The sequence below is a fragment of the Schistocerca americana genome, chromosome 5, assembly GCF_021461395.2.
Source record: "Schistocerca americana isolate TAMUIC-IGC-003095 chromosome 5, iqSchAmer2.1, whole genome shotgun sequence".
Classification (NCBI taxonomy): domain Eukaryota; kingdom Metazoa; phylum Arthropoda; class Insecta; order Orthoptera; family Acrididae; genus Schistocerca; species Schistocerca americana.
In genome coordinates this window covers 188,314,400-188,340,812 of record NC_060123.1, presented here as the reverse complement: position 1 = coordinate 188,340,812, position 26,413 = coordinate 188,314,400, and the positions used below count along the sequence as shown (strand labels likewise).

The 26,413-nt window shown below is 41.9% G+C and overlaps 1 protein-coding gene across 3 annotated transcripts in view; it reads left to right on the top strand.

Moving 5' to 3' along the window:
• Positions 1-26,413, top strand: part of LOC124615314 (TBC1 domain family member 31) — a 282,280-nt gene that overhangs the window by 240,832 nt on the left and 15,035 nt on the right. For all 3 annotated transcript variants that reach the window (XM_047143109.1, XM_047143107.1, XM_047143108.1), the window contains exon 18: positions 25,512-25,670. In XM_047143109.1, coding sequence (XP_046999065.1) covers positions 25,512-25,670 — 159 coding nt within the window. The remainder of the gene's footprint in view (positions 1-25,511; positions 25,671-26,413) is intronic.

Genomic DNA, 26,413 nt, shown 5'->3' with positions numbered 1-26,413 from the left:
AAAAAAACTTTTGAGTTTTTGTATGTGTGTGCAAAGCATTGTGAAAATATCTCAAATAATAAAGTTATTGTAGAGCTGTGAAATCGCTTCAATCATCTGTAATAACCCTGTACTTGTATGAACCTGCAAATATAGTGTGGCATAGATTTAAAATCAACAATACATAAGACAGAACTTTAGGAATCACATCATCTTACATACTACATTCCTGACAAACAAAACAGATTTATATAGTTGTATGAATCTACAAACATAGTCTGTATTTTCTTCCAGACTAGGGGTAACTATTCATTCATGTTCAAAGGTTTTGTGTTCTATACTAAAAGTTAACAGAACCAGGGATTTTACCAATTTGCTTTAACAAACTTCTCCCTCCTCACATAAAAATCTGAGATCTTGTAAGTCACTCATATTGCCTCACATCAGAAACAAATCTAATTACATCCACAAAAGAATTGGCTTAATAACCATAACTCTATATCACAGGATTCATTAAATACGTCTTGCCTCTAGCAAGGCTGGAATAAGAGTTATTTTTTGTGTGTGTGTTCAAGATGGTAGAAGGCTGAGTGGTTCTAGAATTTGTGCAAAAATTCTTGAAACACTACAGTCTCTGAACTGTTCAGATAGACCACAAATCAGGCTACCTTATCAATCAAACAATTGCCTTCCCACTGATTAATCTTAACACTTTGCCATCTGACGACACCACAGTGGTGTCGTGAACGAAATAACTGTCAATGGCGGCGACACCACAGTGGTGTCGTGTGTATAGTATCGCTCAGTGGCCGATGACACCACAGTGATGTCGTGAGCTTAGTATCACACAGTGGCCGGTGGCAGCACTTTAGTATCTTTTTCAGTCTGTTGGTGTTTTGTTTAGGTAACAATAAGATACACTCGTCAACATATTTTTTGTTTTTATAAGTAGTTGTGCACTTTCATCATGGCAGACGAAAGAGACGATATGATTATTTGCGATGAATGTGCGGACGTCTTGTGTAACGTTCTGGATGACTTGGCCGATTGGGAAGATGTTGGATATCGGCAAATACTAGGGTTGACATCTTTTTTGGATAATCAGACAAAGAAGACAGACTATGATTTACTGAGGACCAATAATAAATTTGAAGGATCTCCTGGTCCACACACATTTCCCAAAGATACACAGAGCGCCTTGGATATCGTAGAATTATATATTGGGAACGATCTGTTTGAACACATTATCAATGAAACCAACAAGTATTACAGTAAAAACTGCAATAGAAGGAAACTGGATTTAAAAAATGCCAAATTTGTCGACATTACGGGACCTGAACTTAGAAAATGGTTTGGGCTTGCTATCCTTATGGGAATTGAAAAAAAAAAAAAAAAAAGCAAGGTTCGATGATTACTGGTCAATGAATCCATTGATAGACACAGCGATATTTCGCAAAACAATGTCCCACAACTGATTCAGACAAATATTATAATTTTTACATTTTTCCAAAAACAACAATAAACCGTATAATGCCAACTGGCTTTTCAAAGTGCAATTCGTAACTGATTATTTTCCCAGAAAACTTAAAGAAACGTTTAATCTAAGTCAAAACATCTCAGTTGATGAAGGAATGATACCATGGCATGGACAGTTAAATTTTAAAGTTTACAATCCGTTGAAAATTACGAAATATGGCATACTCATTTGGATGCTGTGTGATTTGAGTACGGGATACATTTCCTCATTCAAGATATATTCTGGTGCTGGATAACCTTTAGCAAAAACAGTGAAGGCACTATTGACACCTTCTTATGGAAAGTGGCATCACCTCTACATGGATTATTGTTATAACAGTAGAGAACTTGCAGAGAAGTTAATTGAAAAGAAAATTCGAGTTTTTGGAACAATACAGCAAAATAGAGGATTTCTGGAAAAATTAAACCGCACAAAAGTCAATGTGTTTGAAGCTTGTCATCAACGGAAAGGTGACAAGCGGCCAGTGACAAGCCAAGTAATCCGAATTAATGCTGCCAGCGCCAAGCGAATAAATTTGTATGACACGTGTGGACGGCAAAGTGTTAATTTTAATGTAAGGACACCCAAAATAGTGAGTGACTCACCAAGGACACTTGGCTCCAGATGCATGTGGCAGTCCACAATGGCAGCCACACATAGTACAGGCAGCCAGACAATTCATGCCAGAACAGCAGAATCATGATACGGACCCAGTGTGGAAGAGGCGGCTCTCAGCAATGGTGTGCCCACACAAGTGGAGGCGGACCACAAGGAGTTTGCCCTCACTGGCAAAGGCAGCTGAGCAGTTGCTTAGCCCTGGGCTCAAACTGTAGACCATTCGGGTTGGAGGCCAGCAGTATCTGAAGCAGGTCCACACTTGGTCCTCCACTTGGAGGGTGCTAAGTTAGCAGCAGTAGATTTAGTGCAACAGCAGGGCCCCAGCTAGCTGTGCAGAGTCCGGTGGCCACAGCTTGCAGACTTATGTCGACTTGAAGAATGCTGTGGATCTCCTCTCAAAGCTCGCAGCTTTCACACTGCAAACTTCTGTCTAGAAGTGAGTAATATTTATACAGGCTTGCCCTTGTTTTGCCAAGGCATTGATTCCTATCAAAACTACAACAGAGCTGTGGCTTGTAAATGAAGCAGCTCTGCCTTTCATTACATTTGCGATGTTACAACTCCCACTCTGGGCCAGGCTATGTGGTAACTGCTCAACACCATGGTGAAAGTACTTGTTGTGTCAGCAGGTCACTCATGATGTATTCACCTGGTCAGCCTCAGTCTGACCCATTCCCATGGGGCTCTTACATTAACCATGGCCGTGTCTTTATTTTATTCAGCCCTGTCAAGTAGTTGCAACACAACATGCCTCCCTTCTTCAGATGATTCAGCCCACCGGATCCAGTGGATGCGAAGTCTCTATATATATCCCACAAGTTGACAGTTATGTACAGTACATTCAGTTTTTCCTTTACAGTGGTTCAGCTTAAACCACAGGGTTGATAGGTTGCCCCTTAATCGAAATGGTATTTTCTGTAATGGTACTTTTCTTACCTCTTCATAGGAACATGATTCCGTTGAATCATCACTTCCAACCTAGTCCAGTAACATTACCAAATTTTCCCTTCTTGACAAACTCCTCAGTGATCATGTACAGCAAATAGTCCCACTCAATTTCTTCTCATGTGTGATATTGATCCCTAATTATCTGGCAACTTCTTAACTCGCTGCTTAACAAGATCTAGAAAACGACGGATTTCGACTTCTAGACGTAGATAACTGAACAATTCTCCCAGATACTCAGCTACTCACTCCTAAAAGTATGCAGTCTTCTTGGCCTGATTATTAACTTTTTCCTCCTCCTTCTCTTACCCCCCTCCCGTTCTGAGGACGCAGCACCATCACAGGTGGTGATGAATCCGCATCCTTCGTAAATAAATCCATCTGTATTACTACATTAACCACAACATTTTCAACATAACTAGCATTGTCATTAGCTCCGTGTGTATCATTCACGGTATCTACAGCAAAATTACTGTCTTTAGCTACACTGTGGACAACGTGAAAACCAGTGGCACATGTAGTTCCCAGGACATCTGGCCCAGACTCCACAGCCTCTAAACAGCAATCATTATCACCCAGTGGTGTAGATAATGCTGAACGTAAAGCAATAACATGCATGTTACTACTCTCACACTCATTTGCTTCAGTGCAGCACACACGCTTCGTCTGCTACTACAACTAATTCAGATTCTGCATTACCACCAGACATTGGAGCTGATAATTCTCCATCACTCTCCATCTTTTATGATGGCATCACCTCTACATGGATTATTGTTATAACAGTAGAGAACTTGCAGAGAAGTTAATTGAAAAGAAAATTCGAGTTTTTGGAACGATACAGCAAAATAGAGGATTTCTGGAAAAATTAAAGCGCACAAAAGTCAATGTGTTTGAAGCTTGTCATCAACGGAAAGGTGACAAGCGGCCAGTGACAAGCCAAGTAATCCGAATTAGTGCTGCCAGCGCCAAGCGAATAAATTTGTATGAGACGTGTGGACGGCAAAGTGTTAATTTTAATGTAAGGACACCCAAAATAGTGAGTGACTCACCAAGGACACTTGGCTCCAGATGCATGTGGCAGTCCACAATGGCAGCCACACATAGTACAGGCAGCCCGACAATTCATGCCAGAACAGCAGAATCATGTGATCTTTCTTCTTTTTCCATGCTTTTCTGCATTCACATGAGTACTACCCTTATTTAACCTCTCAAGCGTCCTTTAAAGCCTAATATTTTTTACTGCCAGATAAACATACTGGCCTCATTGATCCTACCAATCATCCCCCTTCCCTCTCCCTGTTCTCTGCCTCTTCTGGAGTAAGTTGACTGCACCAGTTTCAGTTGCTTTGCTTCTCAGATTTTACTTTCTGTGATATGACTGCCTGGTCTGCTTCCACAGCCTTTATTTGTTTCCACATATCTGCATTATTTGCTTGCAACTGTGCTACTTCAGCTGCTAAAATTCACAATGTTTCACCCAGATTAGCACCCTGTGGTATAAAAAATGACATGATTTACACTCTAACAGTCACACACAAAATAAACAGAAAATAAGAGAACAAAATAAAATAACGATGAGTACACTAAAATATACCTCCAACACAACACATCTTACAGTAAAATAATCATCCCTCCTGAATGTCTACTCATGACTCTAACTTTATGTACTTAAACACAAGGAGCCATATCCCTGCTCAAAACCAAATAACTGCCCGTTCCAAATATCACAAACTAAAATGCATATTCTACAATTTTCAGAAGAGTGCCTGTGTTCACTGCACATATAATTACAATAAGATACCTGGTGAAAAATCCAGAGAGCTGACATTGTCTTTGCAGGAGAAAAAAAAGAAAAAAAAAAAAACACTGCTCTTACCATACGTTATGTTGTGCAGTGAGTTGTGACTGATGATGTAGAGGGGGCAGCAACCATTTCTGTCATCAGATGTAGAGGCCAAGGTTGGGTGGCCTCTATGGTAAGCAGCAGAGCTGTGTTGTCAGATGTCAGGATGCCAGTAGTTCACCACCCTGAGCAGGCTTAACGGTGGAGTGGTGAGTGGATGCCTGGTTGTCGTCCAACATTTCGTCATGAACACAGAATTTTTAAAACATCCATTTCTTGCTCAGCAAATAACAACAGTGATGATGATGCCACCAAAGTGTAAGCTGTCCCACCAGCGGCATCACTCATCTGACGAAATGATGATGGCAGTGACTCGGCAAGAATGTTCGCTCATTCCAGCAACTGGTGGCAGCCCACGAGGCCAACCACACAGACGTGGCTCTGGACAGGGCATACCAGGCTGTGCAGAATCAGGCCATGGACTCAATTTGAGGGAGGCAGCTATTGGCAACGGTACCGTCCCACACAAGCAGAGGTGGCTACAGAGGAATCTACCCACACAGGCGATGGGGGATTGAGGTACTGCACAACCCTTGGCTGGAACTGTAAATCACCAGCATAGGAAGCCAACAGGAGCTGTGAAGTAGGCCTGTAGGAGGCAGACCGATTGAAGGATGCTAAGTCAGCAGCATTAAACTCAGTATGAACAGTAGTGCTACTGCTGGCAGCAGGTGAGTCCAGTGATGGAAGCTTACAAACTCACGTTGGCTCAAAGACTGCCATGGACCTCCCCTCAAAGTTAACGGCCATCAGACTGCATACTTCTTTGTAGAAATGAAGGCATTGACTCCCGTCACACAAGCCACAAAAGAGCCACAGTGGCTGTACCCTTCTGCTGCATCAAAGATATTAAACTCCCTCTGCTAGATATAAAACTCCCTCTGCTGGGCTGGGGTATATGGCGACTGCTCGACTCTGTGGTGACAGCACTTGGTGTACCAGCAGGTCACTCCTGATGTAAGCACCCGGCCGTCTCCTTCACTTTCATGAAGCTTTTCCACTAACTGTGACGGAGTCTTTATTTTATTCAACCATTCCAAGTAAAATAGTTGCAACGCAACATTTCATTCCCCTTTGAGTCTCCAAATTTGGATATATCCATCGTGATACTGTATGCAGAACTGGGACTTGCCTGAAAAGATAACTTGGTGACACTCCTGTGTCCAGTGCTACTCATTGGGCCCACTACTGTTGGCCCACTTCTTTCAGCTGCCACAGTGAGGCAAGCAGCAATAATGGTCACTGTGCAGACAGTGCTTGGTGCTCTAGACATTGCCAAAATGTTCCTGTGGGTGCATGTCTTGCTGCAAGCAACTCCATTTCTTGACTGAACATACATGGAGTGGCTGTATGACCTTGCAAAAAATGTGTGTGTTCTCTTGGGTGCCAGTCATAGGAGGCCATTGAGACACTGCATGGTGTATAGCCCTCTTGAACTCATCTGCTCCATATTTGCGTGAGAGTCACGAGATTATGATTGACACAAGCAGCAATATTGTGGAACAATAAACTGTAGTCTCAGTAGGCCATGATCCTGCTACCATTGGATTTTGACACACATTGGTAGATGTTTCTACTTCTTACATGAAGCATAGCAAAATTTTTTTCACATACAAACAATATGCAGATGCAGTTTCTGTATGAGCAACCACTGCTTAATCTGTCTTTATATACAGAATATAGCTGGTGTTGCTCCTACGTACATTGTGTGATAGTGGTGAAATAATAACTATTTACATATCAATGCCAATTTGACTCTTGTAGCATGCTGTCATAGTGTTACAGTTTTCATGGGCAGCAATGTATTTTGAGGGGAAAATTTTGTCTGAGAGAGCTATTCTTTTACTGGAGAAAGCATTTGTCTTCCTACAGAAGATGTGCTTGTTTGGATGGCGGAACAATTTTTGTGAGGTACCTTATGTTACATCACTTGTTTAGCCAATGGACCAAGGTGTGATCAAAATTGAAAACATCATCACTGGTTGATCCCATGAAACACCTTGTAAACAAGATTCAGTCCTCCTCAGTTTCTGTAAATTACTGAATCTACTCAGTGCACTCCACAGTATTTGCAAGGCTTGGGACAATATGTTGATAACAACAATAGCTCACTTCTGGGAGAAAATTTCAACACCTTCCACTGAAAGTTTCAGTTAAGTTTGTTGTGGTGTTAAATGTGATATGTGTCTGATTGATCTTGGTTGTAAAGACATAGATGACCTGCAAGTACTTAAAAGCAATGCCTATCAACTGTGATTCAAATATCAAAGTGATGCCGATATAGTAAACAATGTGTGTTTGGTACAGGAAAAGAGCGAATATGAGGTGATCAAGCAACCTGCGTTCACTCTCAACGAGGCACTGAAATTTGCTAAACTGTTACTAGAGTGCACAGGACAAAATTTAGTTGACTGTACTGATGTTTTGCATCTGTTGGAAATAACATAGGAAACAAGCGAATGAAAAACAGAAACATAAAAAATTGTATGACTATTTCCTGAAAGTGAACTGGAAGTAAGTGATGCCAGATAGTGTGTGTGTTTCAGGTGTAACTCTGTACTTTCCAGTAAGTAAGGTATAAGTAATGCAGTGATTTTTCAAGAGCTGCTTGTAGCGAAGTATAGTAAGTAGCAGTTTCTACTAAAAAGGGAAAAAAATAATTCCTGCTGGGCTCAATTTTAGGGCCTTATCTTTTTCATCTGTACAAAAATTATTTACCTTTCAGCATTGATGTTCACTCCATTTTATTTGCAGATGACATCTCAGTTTTAATTGAAAATGACAATTTAGAACAAATTCATTATACTGTGGAAAATATAATAGGAAACCTAAAATTACGGTTTCAGCAAAATGGATTAAAACTCAATGTCACAAAAACACAATTAGTGCAGTTCAGTGCTAAAACATCATTAGCATCTCCCATAAAAATAGTATACAGTGATCACGAATTGACTGAAGCAAGTTATGTAAAATTTCTAGGTCTAAATCTTGATAACAATTTAAATTGCAAGGCACATGTAGACCTCTTTGCAAGCAAACTAAACAGCCTGGCTTATGCGATGAATGTCTTATCTGCTTCAACCCGTATGGACACCAGGAAGATAGTATACCACAGTTATTCTGAAACTATAATTCAATGGGGAATAATTTCTGGGGAAGCTATGAACAGCCCAAGATTACATACGCTTCAAGAGAGAATCATAGGAAACATTTCTTTAGTCTAAAAAAGAACATCATATTTCCCATTATTTAAAAAATTAAAAATACTAACCATTCCTCCTCTTTACATCTATGAAATTTTTATTTTCATATTGCTGTTGTTATGGTCTTCAGTCCTGAGACTGGTTTGATGCAGCTCTCCATGCAACTCTATCCTGTGCAAGCTTCTTCATCTCCCAGTACCTACTCCAACCTACATCCTTCTGAATCTGTTTATTGTATTCATCTCTTGGTCTCCCTCTATGATTTTTACCCTCCACGCTGCCCTCCAATACTAAATTGGTGATCCCTTGGTGCCTCAGCACATGTCCTACCAACCGATCCCTTCTTCTAGTCAAGTTGTGCCACAAACTTCTCTTCTCCCCAATCCTATTCAATACTTCCACATTAGTTATGTGATCTACCCATCTAATCTTCAGCATTCTTTTGTAGCACCACATTTTGAAAGCTTCTATTCTCTTCTTGTCTAAACTATTTATCGTCCATGTTTCACTTCCATACATGGCTACACTACATACAAATACTTTCAGAAACGACTTCCTGACACTTAAATCTAGACTTGATGTTAATAAATTTCTCTTCTTCAGAAATGCTTTCCTTGCCATTACCAGTCTACATTTTATATCCTCTCTACTTCGACCATCATCAGTTATTTTGCTCCCCAAATAGCAAAATTCCTTTACTACTTTAAGTGTCTCATTTCCTAATCTAATTCCCTCAGCATCACCCGATTTAATTCGACTACATTCCATTATCCTCGTTTTGCTTTTGTTGATGTTCATCTTATATCCTCCTTTCAAGACACTATCCATTCCGTTCAACCACTCTTCCAAGTCCTTTGCTGTCTCTGACAGAATTACAATGTCATCGGCGAACCTCAAAGTTTTTATTTCTTCTCCATGGATTTTAATACCTACTCCGAATTTTTCTTTTGTTTCCTTCACTGCTTGCTCAATATACAAATTGAATAACATCAGGGAGAGACTGCAACTCTGTCTCACTCCCTTCCCAACCGCTGCTTCCCTTTCATGTCCATCGACTCTTATAACCGCCATCTGGTTTCTGTACAAATTGTAAATAGCCTTTCGCTCCCTGTATTTTACCCCTGCCACCTTCAGAATTTGAAAGAGCGTATTCCAGTCAACATTGTCAAAAGCTTTCTCTAAGTCTACAAATGCTAGAAACGTAGGTTTGCCTTTCCTTAATCTAGCTTCTAAGATAAGTCGTAGGGTCAGTATTGCCTCACGTGTTACAACATTTCTACGGAATCCAAACTGATCTTCCCCGAGGTCGGCTTCTACCAGTTTTTCCATTCGTCTGTAAAGAATTCTCATTAGTATTTTGCAGCCGTGACTTATTAAACTGATAGTTCGGTAATTTTCACATCTGTCGACACCTGCTTTCTTTGGGATAGGAATTACTATATTCTTCTTGAAGTCTGAGGGTATTTCGCCTGTTTCATACATCTTGCTCACCAGATGGTAGAGTTTTGTCAGGACTGGCTCTCCCAAGGCTGTCAGTAGTTCTAATGGAATGTTGTCTACTCCCGGGGCCTTGTTTTGACTCAGGTCTTTCAGTGCTCTGTCAAACTCATCATACAGTATTATATCTCCCATTTCATCTTCATCTACATCCTCTTCCACTTCCATAATATTGTCCTCAAGTACAACGCACTTGTACAGACCCTCTATATACTCCTTCCACCTTTCTGCTTTCCCTTCTTTGCTTAGAACTGGGTTTCCATCTGAGCTTTTGATATTCATACAAGTGGTTCTCTTTTCTCTGAAGGTCTCTTTAATTTTCCTGTAGGCGGTATCTATCTTACCCCTAGTGAGATAAGCCTCTACATCCTTACATTTGTCCTCTAGCCATCCCTGCTTAGCCATTTTGCACTTCCTGTCGATCTCATTTTTGAGACGTTTGTATTCCTTTTTGCCTGCTTCATTTACTGCATTTTTATATGTTCTCCTTTCATCAATTACATTCAGTATTTCTTCTGTCACCCAATGATTTCTACTAGTCCTCGTCTTTTTACCTACTTGATCCTCTGCTGCCTTCACTACTTCATCCCTCAAAGCTACCCATTCTTCTTCTACTGTATTTGTTTCCCCTATTCCTGTCAATTGTTCCCTTATGCTCTCCCTGAAACTCTGTACAACCTCTGGTTTAGTCAGTTTATCCAGGTCCCATCTCCTTAAATTGCCACCTTTTTGCAGTTTCTTCAGTTTTAATCTACAGGTCATAACCAATAGATTGTGGTCAGAATCCACATCTGCCCCTGGAAATGTCTTACAATTTAAAACCTGGTTCCTAAATCTCTGTCTTACCATTATATAATCTATCTGAAACCTGTCAGTATCTCCAGGCTTCTTCCATGTATACAACCTTCTTTCATGATTCTTGAACCAAATGTTAGCTATGATTAAGTTGTGGTCTGTGCAAAATTCTACCAGGCGGTTTCCTCTTTCATTTCTTACCCCCAGTCCATATTCACCTACTACGTTTCATTCTCTCCCTTTTCCTACTGCCGAATTTCAGTCACCCATGACTATTAAATTTTTGTCTCTCTTCACTATCTGAATAATTTCTTTTATTTCATCATACATTTCTTCAATTTCTTCGCCATCTGCAGAGCTAGTTGGCATATAAACTTGTACTACTGTAGTAGGTGTGGGCTTCTTATCTATCTTGGCTACAATAGTGCGTTCACTGTGCTGTTCGTAGCAGCTTACCTGCATTCCTATTTTCCTATTCATTATTAAACCTACTCCTGCATTACCCCTATTTGATTTTGTGTTTATAACCCTGTAGTCACCTGACAAGAAGTCTTGTTCCTTCTTCCACCGAACTTCACTAATTCCCTCTATATCTAACTTTAACCTATCCATTTCCCTTTTTAAATTTTCTAACCTACCTGCCCGATTAAGGGATCTGACATTCCGCGCTCCGATCCGTAGAACGCAAGTTTTCTTTCTCCTGATAACGACATCCTCTTGAGTAGTCCCTGCCCAGAGATCCGAATGGGGGACTATTTTACCTCCGGAATATTTTACCGAAGAGGACACCATCGTCATTTAACCATACAGTAAAGCTGCATGCCCTCGGGGAAAAATTACAGCCGTAGTTTCTCCTTGCTTTCAGCCGTTCACAGTACCAGCAAGGCCGTTTTGGTTAGTGTTACAAGGCCAGATCAGTCAATCATCCAGACTGTTCCCCTTGCAACTACTGAAAAGGCTGCTGCCCCTCTTCAGGAACCACACATTTGTCTGGCCTCTCAACAGATACCCCTCCGTTGTGGTTGCACCTACGTTACGGCTATCTGTATCGCTGAGGCACACAAGCCTCCCCACCAATGGCAAGGTCCATGGTTCATATATAAAAATCAAGACTCATTTGACAATTTTCATTTCAACCACAATTACAGTACTAATCACAGACACAGTTTCAAACTCCCCTCTCATAATTTAAAACTTTATGCTCAAACACTCCCATTGTACACAGGATTAAAAATTTACGATAAATTAAATTACACAAATCTGTTAAATATGGAGTTTGACCCACTAAAAAGATTGTTATTTAATACATCCACTAAAAAGATTGTTATTTAATACACAAGTGGAAAAATGTTGTTATTCAATTGAAGAACTCAAGGGGGATAGTTTGGCATTCAGAAAAGAAAAGAAAAGAAAAGAAACAGTAAACGTTATGTATTATAATAAATTGTTAATATATTGTATAAATTGTATTGAAAGCTGCAAAATGACCATAAGCGTTATATATGTTCTTGTTAAATTGTTCATATCTAAAAATTCAGGAATGCCTGCTTAAATGTTTTAGTTATGATAACCTTTTTTTAAAAAAAAAAAAAAAATAGTAATTTGATGTGTCTCCAATACAAAAATGTTTGATTTGTAACTATACCAGAGAAGGGAAGTTGCTACTCAGCATATAGCAGAGATGCTGAGTCGTGATAGGCACAACAAAAAGATTCACACAATTAAAGCTTTTGGCCATTAAGGCCTTTGTCAGCAGTAGACACACATAAACACACGCGCACACACACACTCACGCAAACGCAACTTGCACAGAGGTCTGCAGCCTCAGAGAACTGAAACCACACTGCGAGCAGCAGCACCAGTGCAAGATGGGAGTGGCAACTGGGTGGGGGTAAGGAGGAGCCTGGGGCGGGGAGGGGAAGGGATAGTATGGTGGGAGTGGCAGACAGTGAAGTGTTGTGGTTTAGACGGCGGGTAGGAGAGAGAGGGGGGAGGGGGTAAGTAGTGGAAAGGAGAGAAATTAAAAGACTGGGTGTGGCGGTGAATTGACAGCTGTGTAGTGCTGGAATGGGAAAAAAGAGGGGGCTGGATGGGTGAGGTCAGTGACTAACGAAGGTTGAGGCCAGAAGGGTTACGGGAACGTAGGATGTATTGCAGGGAAAGTTCTCACCTGCGCAGTTCAGAAAAGCTGGTGTTGGGGGGAAGGATCCATATGGCACAGGCTGTGAAGCAGTCATTCAGATGAGAGATACCATGTTTGGCAGCGTGTTCAGCAACATGGTGGTCCACCTGTTTTTTGGCCACAGTTTGTCGGTGGCTGTTCATGCAGACAGACAGCTTGTTGGTTGTCATGCCTACATAGAATGCAGCACAGTATTTGCAGCTTAGCTTGTAAATAACATGACTGGTTTGAGAGGTAGCCCTGCCTTTGATGGGATAGGTGATGTTAGTGGCCAGTACTGAGTAGGTGGTGGTAGGAGGATGTATGGGACAGGTCTTGCATCTAGGTCTATTACAGGGGTATGAGCCATGAGGTAAGGGATTGGGAGCAGGGGTTGTGTAAGGATGGACGAGTATATTGTGTAGGTTCGGTGGACAGCGGAATACCACGGCATGAGGGGTGGGAAGGATAGTGGGTAGGACATTTCTCATTTCAGGATATGACGAAAGGTTATAGAAACCCTGGCGGAGAATGTAATTCAGGTGCTCCAGTCCCGGATGGTACTGAGTTACAAGGGGAATGCTCCTCTGTGCACAGACTGTGGGTCTTTGGGAGGTGGTTGGAGACTGGAAAGATAAGGCACGAGAGATTTGTTTTTGTACAAGGATGGGAGGATAATTATGGTCAGTGAAGGCTTCAGTGAGACCCTCAATATATTTTGAGGGGGACTGCTCGTAACTGGAGATGCAAAGACCATGGGTGGCTAGGCTGTACGGAAGGGACTTCTTGGTATGGAATAGGTGGCAGCTATCGAAGTGGAGGTATTGCTGGTGGTTAGTAGGTTTGATATGGACAGAGGTACTGATGTAGCCATCTTTGAAGTGGAGGTCAACATCTAGGAAGGTGGCTCATTCAGTTGAGTAGGACCAGGCGAAGCAATTTGGGGAGAAGTTGTTGAGGTTCTGGAGGAATGTGAATAAGGTGTCCTCACCTTCAATCCAGATAGCAAAGATGTCATCAGTGAATCAGAACCAGGTGAGGGGTTTAGGATTCTGGGATTTTAGGAAGGATTCCTCTAGATGGCCCATCAGTAAATTAGCATAGGATGGTGCCATGCACATGCCAATAGCCATACTGCGGATTTGTTTGTAGGTAATGCCTTCAAAGGAGAAGTAATTGAGGCTGAGGATATAGTTGGTCATGGAGACTAGGAAGGAGTTTGTTGGTTTGGAATCCATAGGGTGTCTGGAAAGGTAGTGTTCAATAGCAGTAAGGCCATGGGCATGAGGAATGTTAGTGTACAGGGAGGTGGCATCAATAGTGATGAGCAGGGCTCCATGTGGTTAAGGGACAGGAAATGTGGAGAGTCTGTGGAGGAAATGGTTGGTATCTTTTATATAGGAGGATAGGTTCCAGGTAATAGGTTGAAGGTTCTGGTCTATGAGAGCAGAGATTCTCTTTTTGGGAGCACAGTAAAGGGCCACAGTGAGGCGTCCTGGGTGGTTGGGTTTATGGAATTTAGGAAGCATGTGGAAGGTGGCAGTGCGGGGAGTGGTAGGGGTAAGTTGAGAGATGGACTCTGTGGAGAGGTTCTGGGATGGGCCTAAGGATTTGAGTAGTGACTGGTGATCCTACTGGATTACTGGAATGGGCTCACTGTAACATGGTTTGTAGGTGGAAGTATCCGACAGCTGACGGAGTCCTTCTGCCACGTTATCCTTGCGATTCAAAACAACGGTGGTGGAGCCTTTGTCTGCAGGTAGGGTTATAAGGTCAGGTTCAGTTTTTAGATGATGAACTGCGGTTGTTTCTGTGGATGTAAGGCTAGTTTGCATGTTGAGGGATTTGGGGAATGATTGTGAGGCAAAGTTCGAGGTTAAGAAATTCTGGAAAGTTAACAGGGGGTGGTTTGGAGTCAGAGGGGGTGGATCACGGTTGGATGGAGGAGTGAACTGAGTTAAGCAAGGTTCGATATTAGTCTTTGGTTGAGTCTGATTGGTCGGGTTGGTGGCAAAAAAGTGTTTCCACTGTATGGACCAGAAGAAGGAGAGAAGGTCTTTAACTAGGCCTGCATGGTTGAATTTGGGAGTTTCGATGTGTGTTATGGGTTCCTGGAATTTGGGATTACATAGCAGGAGAATTTTGTAGATGGAGAGTAGGTACTGCAAGGAGGATTGGGCTTGGTTGATATTGTTTTGTAGGACTTTGTTGGTGAGGACTAAGGATTGGCGGAATCTGAACAGGTGGAGGTCATTGTGGAAAGAGGGGTGGCAACCAGAGTTGGGTAATTTGATGGTGAGGCCATTAGGGGGGATTTCATAAGCCAAACAACAATGCAGGAATAGTATGTGTGGGACTGGGATCTGGCTAGGGATAAGGAAACTTTTCTATATTGACACAGATGGAAGGAGCAAGGAGCCATGGTGGTGCAAAAAAATGTGAAAAATTACATAAGAGATTTAAATTACATCCGAAAAACTACGCAAAAATACACCCAAATATGTGTGAAAGGGACGAAATGGATGCACAAGGGGAAAAAAACGAGATGAAATTTGAGGAAGAAGAGGAAAGTGGAAGGCGAAAACTCACTAAAATTGACGAGAAGTCACAAGGGTCAAAGTAGAGAATAACTAATCATTAATAAATATATTTATATTACTGTGGGTAGCAGGTTTGAGGGCGGATAAGAGTAAAGAAGGGGGACGGCAGATGTGACTGGATGACGTGGAGTTAGTGGGTGTGAACAGGGATAGAACAGAGAAAGTGTGGGGGGCAGAATCCTAAACTCCGCACCTGGTTCAGATTCATTGGTGACATCTTTGCTATCTGGATTGAAGGTGAGGACACCTTATTCACATTTCTCAACAACTTCTCCCCAATTTGCGTCACCTGGTCGTACTCAACCCAACAAGCGACCTTCCTAGATGTTGACCTCCACCTCAGACATGGTTACATCAGTACCTCCATCCATATCAAACCTACTAACCACCAGCAATACCTCCACTTCAACAGCTGCCACCCATTCCATACCAAGAAGTCGCTTCCGTACAGCCTAGCCACCCGTGGTCCTCGCATCTGCAGTTACGAGCAGTCCCCCTCAAAATATACCGAGGGTCTCACTGAAGCCTTCACTGACCATAATTATCCTCTCATCCTTGGAAAAAAACAAATCTCCCGTGCCTTATCTTTCCAGTCTCCCACCACCTCCCAAAGTCCCAGAGCCCAGGCACAGAGGAGCGTTCCCCTTGTAACTCAGTACCAACCAGGACTGGAGCAACTGAATTACATTCTCTGCCAGGGTTTCGATTACCTTTCATCGTTCCCTGAAATGAGAAATGTCCTGCCCACTATCCTTCCCACCCCTCGTACCGCGGTATTTTGCCATCCACCGAATCTTCACAATATACTCGTCCATCCTTACACAACCCCTGCTCCCAATCCCTTACCTCATGGCTCATACTCCTGTAATAGACCTAGATGCAAGACCCTTCCCATACATCCTCCTACCACCACCTACTCCTACACACGTTCAAATGGCTCTCAGCACTATGGGTTCTTAACATCTGTGCTCATCAGTCCCCTAGAACTTAGAATTACTTAAACCTAACCAACCTAAGGACATCACACACATCCATGCCGGAGGCAGGATTCGAACCTGCGACCATAGCAGTCGCGCAGTTCCGGACTGAACGCCTAGAACCGCTCGGCCACGCCGGCCGGCGAGGGCAGTAGAGAAGGTGCAGAGGGGGCAGGGCTAAGTAGCGGAAAGGAGAGAAATAAAAAGAAAACAAAAAGCTGGATGTGGCGGTGAAATGACAGCTGTGTAGTGCTGGAATGGGAACAGGGAGGGGGCTGGATGGGTGAGGTCAGTGACTAACGAAGGTTGAGGCCAGGAGGGTTATGGGAACGTAGGATGTATTGCAGGGAAAGTTCCCACCTGCACAATTCATAAAAGCTGGTTTTGGTGGGAAGGATTCATATGGCACAGGCTGTGAAGCATTCATTCAGAAGAGGATTATCATGTTTGGCAGCAAGTTCAGCAACAGGGTGGTCCACCTGTTTTTTGGCCACAGTTTGTCAGTGGCTGTTCATGCAGACTGACAGCTTGTTGGTTGTCATGCCTTCGTAGAATGCAGCACAGTGTTTGCAGCTTAGCTTGTAAGTCATATGACTGGTTTCACAGGTAGCCCTGCCTTTGATGGGATGGGTGATGTTACTGACCGGACTGGAGTAGGTGGTGGTAGGAGGATGTATGGCACAGGTCTTGCATCTAGGCCTATTACGGGGGTATGAGCCATGAGGTAAGGGATTTGGAGCAGGAGTTGTGTAAGGATGAACGAGCATATTGTGTAGGTACGGTGGACGGCGGAATACCATGGTAGGAGAGGTGGGAAGGATAGTGGGCATGATATTTCTCATTCAGGGCATGATGAAAGGTAATCGAAACCCTGGCAGAGAATGTAATTCAGGTGCTCTAGTCCCAGATGGTACTGAGTTACCATTTGAACCTACTGCCCTCTAAACTGCAACACTTCACTGTCCACTACTCCTACCAAACTATCCCTCCCCATCCCCACCCCAGGCTCCTCCTTACCCCCACCCAGTTGCCACTCCCATCTTGCACTGGTGCTGCTGCTTGCAGTGTGGTTTCAGTTCCCTGAGACTGCAGACATGTGTGCAAGTTGCGTTTGCGTGAGTGTTTGTATGTGTGTACTGCTTACAGAGGCCTTAATGGCTGAAAGCTATAACTGTGTGAATCTTTTTGCTGTGCGTATCGCGATTCAGCATCTCCGCTATATGGTGAGTAGCAACTTTCCTTCTCTGGTATTGTTATATTCCATCCTGGATTTTCCATTGTTTGATTTGTAACTGCATGTTAGGAGATGAATAAATTACATTCTACATTCCATATTAACCTGGATAATTTGGAGCTTGTTGTAGTTACAAATGCTCATTGCCTGAGTATTGCACTTTCTCATCTACGAAATGCTTAGAAAAAATAAATCACAGTAGGTAGCTAAAAATTTTAATTTACACTCCTGTGAGTCCAGAGGCTTACCATTGCAGTGCTGCCCAGAATTTGGGTACTGCAGTGTTACTGGAAGCCAGCAACAATTTAATGATGAGAAATTAATCATCAGTTGAGATCAATTCCTTGCTACCTAAACAACAGAGGGCAAGTACACTACATTAAATTTGTATTTGGCTGATCTCAACAAGAGTGCTTTGGTCGTGCACTGCTGCTTTAAATCCTTACAGAAGCAGTGATATACAAGGTGTAAATAAAGTCAGGGAACACATTAATTATTTATTGCACAAGAACCAAACATTGTACAGATATCATACATATGTCATTTTGAAAAGAAATCCTGAAAGATTTTTCATTTATACCGCCACAGTGTAGTTCGGTAATTTGCCGATAGTCAGAGCTAGTCGCAAACATGGCGAGTTCAGGTGTGGAGCAAGCTTTCTGTGTGTTGGAGTTCGACAAAAATAAGTGTGCTACAGCTGTTCAGCAGATGTTTAGAACCAAGTACAGTACGAAGCCACTAACACGGAAGGCCATTTACCACTGGCACAGCAAATTCATAACAATGGGTTGCTTGTGCCCTACAAAGAGAAGCGGACATCCCAGTGTGTATGAAGTGAATCTGGAGTGCGTACGAGAGACATTCATAAGGAGTCCAAAGAAATCGGTGTATCATGCATCCTGTGAACTCGAAATGGCTCCAATGACTGTGTGGAAAGTCTTGCAACAGAAGCTGTCTGTGAAACCATTCAAATTAGAGCTATTGCAGAAGCTCAATGATGACAACAAAGACAAGCATTTTGAGTTTTGTTCGCAGTTGCAACAATTGGATGAGGATGGGGATGGCATTGTTGATCGCTTAATTTTTAGCGACGAAGCCACTTTTCACACTAATGGGAAAGTGAACAGGCATAATTGTCGAATCTGGGGTATAAAGCATGAATGCATTGAATTTGAGCATGATTCCCCGAAGGTAAATGCTTTTTGTGCCTTGTCGCGTCAAAAACTGTACGGCCATTCTTCTTTGCCGAGAGCACTGTCACTGGACATTCCTACTTAGACATGTTGCAGCAATGGCTGATGCCTCAAATGCAGTTGGACTCTCCATTCATCTTTCAGCAGGATGGGGCTCCACCCTATTTTCATCGTGAAGTTCGTGGGTACCTGAACGGGGAGCTGCTGCATTGATGGATCAGACATGCTACAGAAAGAGACAGCTGTTTCATGAAATGGCCTCCCCAATCACCAGATCTCACTCCGTCTGACTTTTTTCTGTGGGGACACATTAAAGATCTGGTGTATGTACTGCCTCTACCACGTGATGTAGCAGAGCTCAGGGGGAGAATACGGGAAGCAACTGCCACAGTCGATGATACCATGCTGGGACGGGTATGGCAAGAAATCGATTACCATATTGACATCTGCCAGTTCACTCAGGGTTCGCATATTCAATGTTCGTAAAAAAAAAAAAAGAAGCTTTCAGAGTTTCTCTTTGAAATGCAATATGTATGGCATCTGTACAATGTTTAGTTCTTGTGCAATAAATAATTGAAAATGTTCCCGGACTTTATGTACACCCTGTATTATGGGGCACATTAATTTAGCATATACAAATCAGTGAATTAAATTAATAAATGGATTGCGAGTGTTAAAGTAAAAGTATTAAGATTATAATCCTATAAGATAATAATGTGTGATGCAACCAGACAATTGATTGTAATTGTTAATTTATTCAAATCGGATTCAGATTTATTCCAGATGCTGGTCTCCCACAGATTATCATTGAACGCAATATACATTGCTGGAAAAAAATTGTATCACCCAGGAGGAGTTGTGTGACATTAACAAATGTTGGTAGGCACTTTCTACATCTGAAAGATGATGCCTGTTCAGATTTTGTGTCAGTTGCATAAGAGTGGCACTAGGAGCACCACTAAGAGGATGCATATCAGGTTTACTTTAAATACACATTGTAACAGTTGTGAGATTGGATGTGGTAAATGGATGTTAGTCAAGACTGTCTTTATGGTGGCATATGTCATTAATCGTCACCTCACAGAGTGTGAACAAGATTGTGTAATGCAGCTATGAGAAGCTGGTTGTTCCTTCTGTGGTACTGCAGAAAGACTTGGCAGGAATGTAGCCACTGTACATGATTGCTGGCAGTGGTGGTCACAGGATTGTAAGCTCACTAGAAGAACAGTGTCCAGGTAGCCATGTGGCTCTACTGAGAGGAAGGACCATTGAGTTTGGTCTATGGCTATGGTGCATCATACTGATTCTGTGGCAGCAATTTAAGCAGCAATTAGCACCACAGCGATACAACAAACTGTTGCAAATTTGTTACTTCAAGGACAGCTCCAAGCCAGGCACTCTGTAGCATACATTTCTGTGACTGCAAACCACTGCTGTTAGTGACTTCAGTAGTGTCAAGTGACAGTTCATTGGAGGGCAGGGTGAAGCTCTATTGTGTTTCCTCACAAAAGCTGGTTCTGCCTTGGTATCAGTGACAGCTGTGTGTTGGTTAGGAGGAGACCAGTTGAGGGCCTGCAACCAACCTGTCTGCCTGCTAGACACTTTGGTCCTACACCTGGAGTTATGGTCAGGGGTGCAATTTTGTATGACAGCAGGAGCAGTCTCACGATTATCCCGCACATACTGCCTGCAGAGTTGTGTCAGTTGGGCAGTTTGACCTGTTGTGCTGCCATTCATCAACAGGATTCCAGGGGGTGTTTCCCAATAAGATAATGCTGACCTACATACCGCTGTTGTAACACAACATGCTCTACAGTGTGTCAAAATTGGCCTACTTGATCAGCAGATCTGTCTCCAATTGAGCACATATGGGATGTCATCAGCTGACAACTCCAGTGTCATTCACAACTAGCATTAACTGACACTGTGTTGACCTACCAGGTGCAACAAGCGGGGAACTCCATCCCACAACTGATATCTGGCACCTGTACAACACAATGCATGCACATCTGCATGCTTGCATTCAACTTTCTGGTAGTTACACCGATTGTTAAGATACCAGCATTTCACATTTGCAGTGGTTTATCTTGCATTTACATTTGTCTGTGATCTTGCAGCGTTAATCACTTAATTATGTTACCTAAACAAATGTATTCCCTAAATTTCATTGCTCTTCATTAGTTATTTTTTGGTGCTGCAGTTTTTTCTGGCATTGTAGAAACAAGATATCAAAATGATTCACTTTGCAGAGCATTGGCAAGCAGTAATGAATTTATACTAAAGGCACAGAACCATGCATAAAATCTTGTAAACTGCATCAAAATTTAATAAAGTTCATTACATGGACAGAAGTCTATACAGTAACAAAATTCATCTTGACAGGAAAGTTAAACCACTGATAGCCCTACTATGAATTTATGGCTGCTAGTGCTCAGAGTGCCAAAATACAGTGTCTGCCAGAAAAATGTATACCCTCTTTGTCAGGCTCTATCGAGATATTAATATTGTCGTTCAATTTGAGTTAAGAGCGTGTTTTAGTATGGTCTTTTGCTCAACAAATGCTAGTACTTTCATCTTGATATTGAGAAGACAAGATGGCTGGAGCACGCTTGACATTCAAGCAACGAAAATGTATTGTGAAGTGCTTTTTTAAGTTTGATAAAGCCGTTGAAGTGCAATGTCAGTGAAGGCGGGAGTTTTAAACAGAATGCACCTAACAATTAAACACATCATTGACAAGTTTGAATTGGGTGGAATGATTTGTGATATTCACAAAGGAAGATCAGGAAGACAGCGTACCGCTACAAATCCTGCTTCATCGGCTCTCGTGTAGGAAACATTTGTTAATTCTCCACAGAAGTCTGCTACGCAATGTGCACATGAAGTGGGGGTTAGCAGTAAAAGTGTACGAAGAATTCCGAAAGCTGCAAAGTGGAAAGTTTACATTCCACAATACTGCATGCGATTAATGATGACAATCCTGATCACCAAATGCAATTTTGTGAACAATACCAGCAAATGGTAACTTATGATGAACAATTTGTGACGAAGGTAGTGTGGAGTGATGAGGCACAATTTAAACTTAATGGAACCGTGAATCAGCATAACATTGTGTACTGGGCACTGGAAAATCCACATGTTTATGTGGATAAAGCGGTCAGTCTACCAGGGGTCATGTGTGGTGTGGATTGTCATCTAGGGGCTTAATAGGACCCTTTTTATTTGATGCTACTGTCACTGGAGACGAGTACCTGGAAATGTTACACACATCAGTTTTGCCAGGTATACGTGCGCTTTATGGAGCTGATGAAGCGGTCTTCTGCCAACATGATGGGGTGCTACCACCTAGCCGTACGAGCTTTCCTGGATGACAAATTTCTGGGGCATTGTATTGGACGAAAAGGTCCCATTGAGTTCCCTCCATGGTCGCCAGATCTAACACCTATGGACTTTTACTTGGGGGGGGGGGGGGGGGGGCTATGAAAGATAAGGTCTATCAACATAAGCCATGCATGCTGGAGGAACTTTACCAGGAGATTACAGCAACATGTGCAGCAATCTCCACTGTAACATTGACTGATGTAGTAGCGGCGACCGCTCATCATTCCTTTATGTGTGTAGCTGCCAGCGGTGAACATTTAAAGTAACCATGTGCTGAACTGAATGTTGTACAACATATGTGATCAATTATTAAATGTAAAATAAACACATAAATAATACTTTTTGTTCCTTAAAGTGTGTATACATTTTTCTGGCGGACTCTGTATTTCTAAGCACCAAACTTGTACACATTGAAATATTTCAAAGTCCCAAGGAATGCTTAAGCCCAAGTGGCTCTTTGGCTGTAGAGACATTACTAAAACCGACCTCACCGACCAAGAGACTGAGACCAAAGACAATAAAACCTGTGCTGCTTGCATATTTAAAACCTAGATCATGTAAGCAACTACTTTGTTCAGTGTAGTAACTTACAGCTTGACCACTATTTGTTGGATTATATATATTACAACATTTATCTATTTCAAACGTATATGACATACTTTTTTGTTAATTGGGTGCAGCACAAGGCAGTAGTTGAAGGCACGGTACAGTAGGAATAATGGACACTGAACAAAGTCACAACCTCATCCCTGAGTATCAGCAGTATGACATCAATATTTTTTGATATGGGATGTGGAATTAATCATATTCTGGCAGAAGGCATAATTCAAAACACTGATTTACACACTTGGCTGCATAGTATATGTAGAGACAGAATGGCACTGGTGTGTATTGAAACTTTCCAATTAGCATTGCCACATGGCGTGTCCGTCAGCGTGCAGGCACAGAACAGAAGTCAATGTTGACATCGTGAAGAGAACACGAAGACTGAGAGTGAGGCTAGGTCGGCGAAAGCATTGCTTGTGACCAAGTTATAGTCTTGTACTGGTAGCCAGCGACTGCAGTATGCAAGTATCCAGTTGCATGGCAGGGTTGACAGCTTGGAAGAGAGGTAAATGTGTGAAGGAAGGAACCCACTGCTTTAGCAGATGGCCATAAGGAGCTAGGAACGTATGGTGAAAGGCCAGTACATTATCCAAATTCTTACTAAATAAATTCCAGATAATGCAATAATATGGCAAATCAGTGATGCTGATGGTAACCATTTGTGATATGCATGTGAAGGAATCTTTGCTTTTTCATTATTCTATGAATTATTCAGTAAATTATTTATAACAGTTTGTGTATTTCTTCAACAACAATTTAGACAAGATCATTCCCTTGCTGATACCAAGTCCTAACCACCTGTGTGTAATAAGTTTATATTATGTGTCATATAATTTGTTATTCAACATTTTCTTTTGATTTTTTGCAGCATATCTGGAAACAGTTCCAGTGTTTCCAAAGAATATTATAAGTTTAAGTTCCATCATGGTCAGTTTCTGGTCATATCGCTTCACTTTCTTAAGCTCATAACAGCACCTTCTCCTTATCACTCTGGGGCTTGCCAGATTGCTAGGCTGCAGTGGCTAGCCAGGTAGCTCCCCCATTTCCTTACACTGCACAATGCCCATGCACTTACCTTGAACAGCCACCACACCAATCACATATTGCTTAACCAAACACTCTGTGTTTGATATAATTGCACAGCAGACTCGTCGCTCTTGATGTCACAGTGAGGAGCTTGTGCACATGACAAGAATAAAGGCTAAACCTGGCAATGATACCTGTTCCTTATCAGCACTTCACCTTCTACGGTATGGTGATTTGTGGTGCTTGGTCATATCAAACTTGCTAAAAGCTACTCTCAGCTCTCTGTTCTAAGAAGGCAAGTCAGTACTCGGTAATATACACTGGTGTCCAAAATTAAAACAACAAATGGAAATTTTGCAAGGTTGAATTTATTTTGCCACGAAACAGTATAAACAGGTGATAGTAAAGTAGAAACAATGTAAAGAATACAGAACATAAACAACTGCTTTAAGCATAATGGATAATGGATTTGTACACACGTTCTGACAACTGGTTAATGTGCTCAATATGGGGTGTGACCAGCAATACATGCCCAACAATGATGGGGCATACTGTGAATTATGTCATCAATCTCATGTTGAGGCAACAAGGCTCATTCTTTCTGCAGAGCTGCTCACAAGTCTTGAAGAGTGGTTGGTGAATGCTGGCGTGATGCAGCCTGTCTCCCTAGTGCATCCCAGACATGCTCTATGGGATTCAAATCAGGAGAGTGAACAAGCCACGCCGTGCATGCAACATTTTTCATTTCCAAGAAAACCCTAACCACCTGTTCTCTATGAGGTCAAACCACCCATTCTCTATGAGGTCTATCATGGTCCATCAGTATGAAGTCTGGGTCCACACCACCTCGCAACAACTGCATGAGTCCCAAAATCTCATCACAATACCTGACAGCAGTTAAACCTTGCCAATTCACTCATAAAATTTCAGGAAGACATATTTGAGTGGCACCATTAAGGATCCCCTTGATACCAATCTCTTTCCACGATCCTGAAATTGTGTTCCACATTCCTTCCAGATGTAAATTCTTGGAGAATCACTCTCCAGACCAAATTGGGACTTATCCTTGAAAAGAACATTGGCCCACTGTTCAACGTCCAGGTGGCATATTGATAACTCTACTCTAGACATTCCATCATAGGTACACATACAGCAGGTCTCCAACAATGATGGCTGCTCTGTCAAAACCTTCTGTCACCATTTGTCTTGATACAGCACGTCCAGTGGATGGTGTGAGGTCAAATGCCAGTTGCTGTGCAGTACTAAGGTGGTACCGTCATGCCCTTACAGCTAAATAACATTCTTCTCTTTCTGATGTCACACATGGTTCACCCTGCCCTGGATTTTGGGATACTGATTCGGTCTCTATAAATTGTCGCCACACTCGAGAAACAACAGAACGATTCAGATTAAGCAGTTGGGCCACATCAGTTTGCACCTAGTTGGAATCTTCTTTGTGCCATACTGCCCTGTTTGTGACTGTACTCACAGTGATTGTGGATGTGGGACTACCCAACACACACTACCCCATTTGATAGGTTCCCAGAAGTCATCGTTGGCTTGGTTGTCCATTGACTGGAATGCTACCTTCCATGCAGATTGCGACTGTACAGACATCTCTTGGCAGTTTATATGATTATACCATGAATTAGAAAGAACAGAGAAATAGCAGTTTGTTGCTTTAATTTTGGACACATGTGTATATGGTGTTACAAAAGTAATATTTCAGTATTGGCTACAATATTTATTCCTGTCACATATAATGACTATTGCCATGAGAAAAATTTAAATGGCCTCTTTAATTTAGTAGTCTTTTTGGTATTGCTTTGTCATTTTCAAGCATTACCATATTAAACCTCTGACATTTTCGTTAATAGCTTCGTGAGGCAGCATCTAATGGTCATCTTTCAAAGCAGATGGATATGGCAAACCGTATAGCTCTAACTGAAGACTTGTTGCAGAATGTGGAAACAAAAATAGCAAAAGAAGTAGCCCAAAGTCACTTGAACCTCACATCAGTTCACAATACTGTAAAGGTAAGCCTTATCTCATAACTGAATTATAGCTTAAAATATTCTGGTCATATGCTGTCTCGTCAAAAGTTGACATGTTGAGAAACATGGCTGTAGCACAATTCTGAAGTTTATAGTTTAAGCAACAATCAGTCACAAGTATGGTTTGAAGAAGGTTTATTTTACTGTAACCATTACCAGTATCGGGTTTATTAAGGGGCATCTTCTATACACGATGAGCTGCACTAGGAATGTTTATTTGCCAAAACTGGTTTTCAGGTTTATAACTCATCATCAGTGGCATCTGATGCACAGAAATATACAACTGTACATACACAGATTTCTACAAAAGACAACTGTATATATAGTACCAGAATATGGGTCTACTTACATTATGTACCACTGTAGCATGCATGTTACTTAATATGGTAGTATATGAAATACATCCAATAACATAGTCTACTGGTTGTCATGTATGTTACTGCTGCCAAATCTTTGGCAGTGACAATCCTTGATCACATTTGACATAACTGTCATACAGTGTAAACATGGAACTGACAGGTCAAAGAGCCTACATTACCTGTTTTTTGTCAATCCTATGTATGTTTACACTATACGAGAGTTATGTCAGACATGATCAAGGATTGTCACTGCCTAAGATTTGACTGCAGTAATATACATGACAACCTGTATACCATGTTGTAGAACAGATTTCATATCCTACTGTATTAACAGACAAGGATCTCACTGCTATACAGGTATGTAAT